General features: G+C 39.8%; 1 protein-coding gene across 1 annotated transcript in view; it reads right to left on the reverse strand.

Annotated features, from left to right (window-relative positions):
- NUP133 (nucleoporin 133) overlaps positions 1 to 10,448 on the reverse strand; it is a 63,039-nt gene that overhangs the window by 4,730 nt on the left and 47,861 nt on the right. The window contains exons 23-25 of the mRNA XM_004712164.2: positions 4,366 to 4,446; positions 2,728 to 2,792; positions 751 to 839 (exon numbers count right to left, since the gene is read on the reverse strand). Coding sequence (XP_004712221.1) covers positions 751 to 839; positions 2,728 to 2,792; positions 4,366 to 4,446 — 235 coding nt within the window. The remainder of the gene's footprint in view (positions 1 to 750; positions 840 to 2,727; positions 2,793 to 4,365; positions 4,447 to 10,448) is intronic.

The raw sequence follows: 10,448 nt of genomic DNA on the forward strand, positions 1-10,448 counted from the left end.
CTTTACACAATTGATGTGTGTATGGATTGGGATAACAGTTGTATGAGCCCCTAATAAAATGTTAAAAAAGAAAAAAAAAAATCTCTCATTTCTATGTGAGTTCAAGTGTTAACATTCTCCATATATTATGGTCCTGGTAATATCAAAGGAGGTGACAGGAAATCTGTTCTAAGTCGTCTTTTCCCTACCTGTGTCTTTACCAAGAAATGGGAATTTTATTCACTGTCATGTGTACAAAATATATGTAAAACATAGTTGCTCTGTGTTTCTTTTCAATTTGTTCCTATAACTTAAAGTGTTGATGTCCAAGATGGATTTGTAAAAACACTGTGTTTATTCCATTAAGTTTAGAGGAGATATAGCAAAATTTTCCTCATTTAAAGTTTTTAATATTCACAATAAAAATTAAAGAAAACAAACTCTTCTCCACTGTAGACTTTCAGTGTCTCAACCTTCCACTGGATGCTAACTGGTGTTCCTCACCCAGCCTGAATCAGCATGCCTGCCTTGCTTGTTACAGGCACCCAGAGACACAGCTGGATAAAGACTTCACCTGAATATATGCACCCCCAATCGCAGAAGGAGGAACAAAACATTCTGGTTTATTCTAAATAAATCACTCATTTTGAATATGATACTATTTAATATTAAACCATCTGGTCATTTGGTATCTTGGCAAATCTCTATGAATCTAAGGTTCCTGAAACTAAAGAGTGATGCAGTAATTTCTAAAAATAATATCCCACTTACCATCTTTTAAAAGTTTCTGCAAGATTTTCACAAATATACTGTCTTTAGAAAATTCAATCGGATCATCTTTACCATCTGAACTGGACCAGCTAGAAGAAAACAGCACAGAGAAGGAAAAATGAAACCACAGACAGAATCGTAAAGAAAACGCTGTTTGTTTTTGTTTTGATGGTGGGGGTGGTGGAGGATCCGAGTTTTGTGATTTCATTTTAGATCATTTAATCTAGGAGCTTTCAATGTTGGATACACCTTACAATCACTACTAGGTAAGATGCTGCCTGAGCGAATCTATCTACTACTAAGACTCTGGTGTAAAACATTATGCAGTGACATGCTCTTTCCCATGAAAATCCTCGACAAAGTAAGTAACGAATGTAGCTACGGACCCTCTGAGGGTGAGGTTTGGTGTCAACGTGGCTGGGTCATTCTCAAAAAGGTTAAGGCCAGTTGAGACGACCTAACCCAAATCACCCCATCACGGGGTCTGCTGTGAGCAGCTGTACTATGTCCAGGGTGGAATGCAACCCTCTTACTCAAGTCACAGCCCTGATACAATCGAGAGGAAGCTCCCTAAGGCGGGGGAGCGGCGTGCTTTTTACATACGGACATCGTGGAGGAGCCTGCTTGCTTTTCTGGGATCCTGCATCTGACGCATGGCTCTCTCGTTCTTTGGACCTGAGTGAGCAGGCTGTCATATTGCTTGCCAACCCCCAGGGACCAAAATCAGTCTGCCACCTGACCTGCTAACCAAGTATCTGATATTAGCCTGTGCTGTTCTAGCTGATCTTGAGTTCAGCAGACCCTGAAGCTACACAAATCTGAAAAGGCCTCTAGCTTAACATCCGACCCACGGAACTTGGACTGGACAGGTCCACTCTTATGACGGTCTGACTCATTTTCTTGTTATCCTCTATGTAAGAATCACTAGTTTTCTTCTTTAGATACCCCAACCTAACACAAACCTCAATGCTCTTTCATAACATAAGCAACAGTTGCAATGCCTTTTAACAGCGTTCTGACTTTCAATTGGTTTCATGGCGACCACTACCTGCATTTAGGGCATAGCACAGGAAGAGCAGCTTTCTTTACCTAGATGAGATTATTTATCTAGTTGAGATTACTACTAAATTACAAACACACCACTGTATTGTAGTAATAAATGGATGCATCTCACACAATGCCTTAAAATGTTTAAAGAAGCCAGGGCCACAAATCCAAGTCAAACTAACAGCACACTTTCCGTGTGACTTGGGGGCTCTGTTGGTGTAGTGGCTACGTTTAGCCAGCAGTTGGCAATGACCGCACGCCACAGGCGAACTCCTGCTCCCTTACAGACCATCTCAGGGAGACGCACAGGCCTGCACGACACTGTCCTTTAAGGTCGCTGTGTGGCAGAAGCGAATCTATGGTGCTGAATTTTTCTAAAACTTAGGGGTGGGAAAGGAAGCAAGTAGACAAGTTCAGCGCTAGGTTTCCTAGTTAATTTCTAAGACCAAAGTTAACAACAATTTTAATGATTTGGGAATAATCAAAGGATGAAGAAAATAAAACAGTTCTACTGCAATTTCTCCGTACCACAGGAGAAAGAAAACCTGTGAGTAGTGGAAGGCTTCTAGCAGTCAAGATTTCTTTACAATTGTTTTCTTGGAAAAGGCCCATCCTATAACAGATGATTGTTAATCCTGCCCTACCACTGAGTCTGTCTTTTATTCTTGTAGATTGAAATCCTCCTCTGTAGCAAAATGACTATGAAAAAAAGAGGTATTCATTAACTTAAGACAGTAATGATCCTCAAGTTGTAATGACTTTTTATTCTTAAAGAAGTGGTGTGTTGTGTCTTCTTTGGTAAAACTAGTTCTACTTCTATGAAAATGAGAAAAGAATGTATTTCTGAAAAAACAATTTGATACATAATACTCTTTCTAAGAAGAGTCCCTTTCTAAAATCATCTATTTGATTCACACGATGAGAACGTACTTATCTCTATGAAGTGCTTTGCAAAGGATTTCCAGTTTTAGGTCGTTTTTATTTACATCTTCCACCTTCAAAGCAAAAAGACACAAAACAACAAAAATTATTAAATTTCAATAAAAATTGAGTAGGTCACATAAAATGATCATTTAGCATAGAGTTGCTTTAACTTATAATTTCTAAAAATAACTCTTCTCTCTGCATTATGTTTTTAAAATCGACTAAGCTACTTTGATATGCCAAGTCATAGAACAGCTGTTAGGTGCCATAGAGCTGGATCTGATTTACAGCAACTTCAGCCTCACAATTGTTATGTTCCAGCCCAGTGGTCCGCCACGGTCTCAGTTCATCTCGGTGAGGGTCTTCCTTTTTGTTGTTGCTGACCCTCAACTTTATCAAGCCAGATGTCCTTCTCCAGGGATTCATCTCGTGACATTTCCACAGTAGGTAAGATAAAGTCTCACAATCCTCTCCTCGAAACAGCACTCTTACTGATTGGTTTGTTCTTCTAGCCGTCCATATTCCACTCGCTTCCGCACGGCTGCCACAATGCAAAGGCATCCATTCTGCAGGCTTCCTTCCTTCCTCACTGCTCAGTTTTCAGGTGCATGAGGATCTGAGAACACTGTGGCTTGGCTCATGTTTAACTTAGTCCTCAAAGTGACAATTTTGCATTGTAACACTTTAAAGAGGTCTTTTAATCAGATGTGCCCAATTATATTACATTGGTATAAGCATGCATTATAATAATACTGTTTTAATATACATTAGTTACCAGTATATAAATTACTGTAAAACTACAGAATTTTCACAAGAAACAGCTTCTCTCATGGTAAACCCTACAAAAGATAAACTGATAAAGAAACATACCATATTCAAGAACTCATAATCACTTCATGAAAAGGGAAAAACCTCCCAACTTTGGAAAGCAGGGATTTTCCCTCATGCACCAAAAAACTCATCTATGGGTATGTGACAATTATCAAGAACGAACTCTCTGACAATGCTAACAGTGAAGCACTTGCTTCCTAGCCAAAGGCCGTTGGTTTGAAGCCACGCAGAAGGGACCTGCCTCTAAAGGCCCGGCCCTGATCACCGGGGCACAGGAGCCACCAGGAATGGGCACTGGCTTGCCGGCACCAGGCTGCTTTTCTTCGGGCTCACTGGACGTCTGCAGAGCTCGGGGCAGAAGGAGCAGCGCAGGCTGACTGACCCTCGCAGGCACCGAGGGCCGACGTGACGCTGCGGCAGCTACTTAAAGGGGCCGTTGTCCTTTCACGCATTTCGTGACTGGCACACAGAGCCCCGTGGCCTTCTATATGTCCCATTCTAAAGAAGAATACCTAGGAGGAGATTTAGAGAAATCCATAGAAACATTCCCATTTTTCTTTTTTTATTAGTTGGGGTTTAAAACATATATAATTCCACATTTCAATCACGTCAAGCAGAGCTGTACAATTGTTATCATAATCAGCTTCCAAGCAATCTCTTTCTACATGGACTTCTTGACATCGTCTTCCTTTCACCCCGCACTATGACTATAACCGCCCCATCCATTTTTCTTTAACTCCATTTCCCCACAAGCTTTCTGAAGCCCCTCATATTGTGATAGTCAGCAGAGCCCATCGCAACGATTCTTCTTACCTCATCAATGTATTCCAGCAAGTCCAAAGCTTTCTTGAAATCATATTCATTGGCTCTTCTGTTTTCTTCACAGATATACAGCTATGATTTATGTATATGAAATATAAGGCACAGAATTATTTTAAGTAATCACATAAGCAATACTACAAAAACGAATGAAAAAAGAAGTTCGTATATATTGTGAAGGAAGCTGTGGTATCTTTATAGGGTGTGTCATGTTTCAAAATCAGACTCCAGAAACCTCAGGACGAGATTCTCTAGAACACATAGGTTAAATCAGCTATTCACTTGCAAAAGTTGGCATATACTTGTTTTTCTTTTTGGTGAGAATATACACAGTAAGATCCATTCCACGCCCCTGTTTCTAGACAGTAGGATTAGTGACATTGGTAACATGCTTCATTTTCTATCAACATTCTCACTATTTTTGTTATGGCAGGAACAGAAACCTTTTAAAAAAGGCAACACAAAATTAAAAACTACGTAATACTCAAGGATAATGATATAGACAGGCATACATACTTTGACAATAGCAGTAATTTTATGTTTTTAGGACCAAAAAGTTAATGGATACAAGGAGACTTCAAAAACTGCAATCTAAAAACAGATAGACAAGCAGGTTGACTAGATGTAGAAGGGACGGTGGATTTATATGCACAAATATATAGAAATCTAACAGAGAATATGTGGTGCATATATATCAATGACTCTGGTGGAACATACAGAAAGCAAGATTATGAAGACTTCTTACATATAACCAAACACCTTGAAGGAATAAGTAACTGGGCCAGGAGCTCACAAGTGTAGTCTAGGGGGAAATCAAGGTCAACGGGCATAACAAATCCACCACGTCTATATCCCACTTTTGTGAGTCGTGTCTGGGGTCTTACAAGTTCGTGAACACCCATCTAGGTACAATTATAGCTCTCTCTTTGTCCAGAGGAAAAAAGAGGCGTCCAAAATGGAATTTACTACTGTGGTATTAGAATAATAAACTATTTAAGATAAAAAGGACAGCCCTTACCTAAAGACAACATTTATCTGGTTAGAGGACGAGGAGGACTTGGAAGCAGGAAACCCAGGGAGGAAGAAGTGCAATAAGAGATGGTCCTTTGAGGGACTTGCAATTGATAAGTCGAAACAGATGTGTATAAATGCAAAACTTATGATCTGCTCTCTAAACCTTCACCTAATTATTACACAATAAAAATAAAATAAAGGGCCATTGGTGGTATAGGGGATTACTTGCTGGCCTGTGAACTGCAAGATCAATGGTTTAAAAGCACCAGCCCCTCAGTGGGGAAAGATCGAGGCTTTCTATTCCTGTGAAGATTTACAGTGTCAGAAACGAAGGCAGGTCAGGGATCCCGGAGTCGGAACCACTCGGTGGCAGTGAGCTTGGATAACGTACCGGCATACCTTGGAGGTACTGTGGGTTTGGTTCCAGAGCACCACAGTAAAGTGAGTATAGCAATAAAGCAAGCAACATGGCTTGCTTTGGGTTTCCCCGTGCATATAAAAGTTATGTTTACACTAAACTGTAGTCTCTTCAGTGCAAAAGTTGGAAACAAAGAGGAAGGAACAGTAGTTGGAAAATAAGGTCTTGATGATAGAAATGAAGCTGGAGATCACATGATAGAAGTCTGCAAGATCAACAACTTCATCACAAATCCATTTTTTCAACAACACAAATGGAGACTCTATCCATGGGCTTCTCCAGGTAGAACACACAGAAATCAAACCGACTGCGCCTGTGGGAAGAAATGATACAGGAGCTACATATCAGCAACTAAAACAAGACCAGGGGCCAATTGTGGGACAGATAATCAACTACTCAAAGTTGACGAAAATTAAAACAAGTGCACGAGAGCCATCAAACCTTGAGTACATCACACCTGAATTTTGAGAACATTTCAAAAATAGATTTGATGCATTAAATACTACTAACAGAAGATGGGATGACATCAAGAACATCATACGTGAAGAAAGCAAAAGGTCAATAAAAAGATAGGAAAGAAAAAAAAAAAGGCCAAAGTAGATGTCAGAGGACTTTCACACTTGGTTTTAATTATAGAATAGCTAAGGTACACAGGAAAAATGGTAACGTGAAAGAGCTGAACACAAAATTTCAGAGGGCAGCTCAAGAAGACAAAGTAAAATATTATTATGAAATGAGCAAAGAACTAGTGTTAGAAAACCAGAACATGCTCAGCATATTTTAACACGGAGAACTCAAGAAAAAATGCAAGCATTCAGTTGCAATACTGAAAGATTCCATGGTCAAGAAGCATCCAAAGATGGCAAGAATCTTTTCCACAGAGGCACAGTACCAAAAAGAACCAGTAACCTTCAACCAATCAGGAGGCACAGATGATTAAGAACCAATAGTACTGTAGGAAGCAGCTCAGGCTGCACTGAAGGCATTAGCAAAAAACGAGGTTGTAGGGATTGATGAAAAAGCAAGTGAAATATTTCAAGAAGCTGATGAAGCCCTGGAAGCACTCATGTCTATCAGGACAACCGACTGGAAGAGATCCATAGTTGTTCCCAATCCAAAGACAGATGACCAAACAGAATGTGGAAATTATTGGACATGTAATTGGACATTAATATCACATGTAATTAAAATATTGCTGAAGACCATTCAAAATTGGTTGGAGCAGTGCATTGACAGGGTTCAGGCTAGACTCAGAAGAGGATGTGGAACAAGAGAGATCATTGCTGATGTCACATGGATTCTGGCTGAAAGCAGCAAATAACAGAAAGATGTTTACTTGTATCTACTTTACAAAGGCATTCAACAGTGTGCACCATAACAAACTATAGATAGTCTTGAGAAGAATAGAAAATTCCAGAACCTGTACATGGATCAAGAAATAGCTGTGTGAACAAAACAAGGGAATATTGCATGGTTTAAAATCAGGACAGTGGTTTATCAGGGTTGTAGCCTTTCACCATACTTAATCGATCTGCATACTGAGCAAATTAGCAGAGAAGCTGGTTTATATGAAGAAGAACATAGCATCAGGATTGGAGGAAGGCTTATTAACAACCTGCCATATGCAGATGGCATAAGCTTCTTGCTGAAAGTTAGGGCTTGAAGCACTTGCTGATGAAAATCAAGGATTGCAGCCTTCAATATGGATTACAAGTCAATGTAAAGAGAACCAAAATCCTCACAACTAGACCAATAGGTCACACCATGATAAACAGAGAAAAGGGTGAAGTTGTCAAGGATTTTGTCTTGCTGGGATCCACAATCAATGCCCATGGAGACAGCAATCAAGAGATCCAAAGACACATTGCACTGGGCCAATCTGCTGCACAAGACTCTTTAGAGTACCGATGACCTAGGCCATGGTACTTTCAATCACTTCATATACAGGTGAAAGTTGGGCGTTGACTAAGGAAGACTGAAGAACAATTGATACATTTGAATTATGGTATTGGTGGAGAATATTCAAAGAACCGCACACCGCTAAAAGAACAAACAAACCTGTCTTGGAAGAAGTACAGCCAGAATGCTCTGTACAGGCAAGGATGGCACCTACTTAGGACTTGTGACCAGCAGAGACCAATCCCTGGAAAAGGACACCATGCTTGGTGAAGTGGAGGGCAGTGAACAAGACAAGATGGGTTAGCACAGCGGCTGTAACAATGGACTTAAGCATCAGAACGGTTGTGAGGATGACGTAGGACCATGCGGTACTTCATTCTGTTGTACACAGGGTTGCTATGAGTTAGAATCAATGCACCGGGAAACAAACAATAACAATTAAGTATGAATAGCATTATGAAAAAATTTGAAACACTGTGAGAACTCCTAAGATGTGACAGAGAGGAAGGACATGAAGTGAGCATATGTTGTTGGGAAATGGCGCTGGCAACTCTTACACAACACAGGGTTGCCACAAAACTTCAACTTGTATGTGCCAAGTGCAGTAATGTGAAGAGCAATGAAACAAAGTCTGTATCCTGTATACAGTCCTGCAAAGCAGCTGGTAACAGTGGATAAGGACCACATGAACATGTCTCCAGGTCTCTGAGACTAGAAAAACCAGGGCATCCCACTGTCACTACGGACTGCTCTGAGAGAATGGGAGGGAAACGGCAGAAAACAACATCATGAAGGTAATCGCTTGTTGGACAGACACGGGCAGTATCATGCATGAGATTATGGCCCTGAGCCACCCGTCAGGTCTAAACTGAACTCATGCCTGTTGCCCAATTTTCGGACAAATAACAGACAGGTCTATAAGGGGAACAACAACATTAGTGAGACATACGAATCTTAGAACAATTGACCATGTGGACAATGGGGGTAGCAATTACCCAGGGACACAATTTACAAAGGTAGGAAAAGGAGGAGGAAAAGAGACAGGAAACATGGGGAAGGAGTGGGTTGGGTGATGTTCCACTGAAGGAACTGCAATGAATGAGATGGGTTTGTGTATGAAATCACTGAACCATGATCTGCTCTGTACATTAAAAGGTTTAAAAGAAAAAGGAATTAAAAGTTAATGCCATTTTCCCAAAGACTTCTGAAGCCACTTCATTCAAGTCAGTATTTTTTTTAAGCACAGACTTTGAAATAAAAAACCTATTGTACATATAGACTCGCCATCTTGCTTCTGAAATGTTACCTTTTACATAGCTTTTAAAGTTGAAATTATGATAAAGTATGCAGTTAGACTATATAGCTTACTTAAAAGACAAACAAAAATACACTAACATGTTGACAATGGTTATCCCAGGTTGGTTATGCTACAAGTGACAGTATTATTCAATTTTGTATTCTTCAAATTGTCTCTCATTTTTGTCAGAAAAATACCTGCTTTATTAAAAATAACAATGTGCAGTATTACTATCTTCCTTTCTTAACCACTATTTATAATATGACAAACTTCATTTTAAAGGATTGTAGCTGATTGTTCAATAGCAAAGAAAATCTTCAAACCACTTTGGAAAAAAAAAGCAACTATTTTTTCCAATGTCTGACAACAAACACATAAAAACAAAGCAAAAACCTCTTTATTTCATCATTTTAAGTACCCCTTATCCCCTATAATGTTAACAACTCTGAAACCACAATGTGTCTTAAAAGTGAGTTTATCACAGTAAAATTGCCATGACATTTCCTTCTTAATCATATATAAAATAGAGGTGAGCCTTACAGTTAACAGTTTGCTGTACTGATAGTTAATAATCCTTATTAGCAACGATTAATTTAAAATGCTATATCAGGAGAGGAGGGGGCCTGGTCGCAAAGTGGTTCAGCGACTGTCTGCGAATCAAAAGCGCAGCAATAAATCCAGCAACCATTCCTCAGGAGAAAGACAAGACAGTCTGTTTCCATGAAGACCGACAGCCCTGGAAAGCTACGAGGCAGTCTTACTCGGCCCTACAGGGCTGGAGTACACCAGACTAAAGCAAAAGCAACAAGTTTAAGATTTCTCTCTCTCTCTTTTTTTGTTGTTGAGGGTGGGTATCAGTGGAGGCACCTGTAAATTCAGTTATAGGATATGTTTCTAATAATGGTTAGTGTGCTCAAGTTTTTAGAGAATTTCTTAAAAATATAATTAGCGTAAACTCAAAGCAATTTTGTAACACTGTCCTTGTATGTGAAATGCTTTTTTTGAGGGGAAGACAGCTGTAAAGGAAAATTGTTCGTGAACGCAATACCAAAATTCTCTACACTGCAGCCTATAATCTAGCTAAGCTTTTAGGAGTGAATGTGTTAGGTTTCAGAGGGAAAGAGTTAGAAGCACACTATGTAAATCAATTACATTCTGTTTGTTTTTTAAATAATTTTTGACTGCAAATTAGGTAGGGGGTGGTTCTTAGATCATTCTTATATTAGAGAATGAAAAAGTAATATTCTGGGAATCAAGTGCCCCACTGGTGCATTTATCTGACACGACACACACCCACCCACCCCCACACATACCCACTGCCCCCACACACACCGGGCTGATCAAGTGCTTCACTCTACAACACACACACACACACACACACACCCTGGGCTGATCAAGTGCCTCACTGGTGCATTTATCTGACATACCACACCACACCACACACCCCCA

This window comes from Echinops telfairi, unplaced genomic scaffold, assembly GCF_000313985.2.
Source record: "Echinops telfairi isolate 266 unplaced genomic scaffold, ASM31398v2 ScPeMD7_7424;HRSCAF=8462, whole genome shotgun sequence".
Classification (NCBI taxonomy): Eukaryota; Metazoa; Chordata; class Mammalia; order Afrosoricida; family Tenrecidae; genus Echinops; species Echinops telfairi.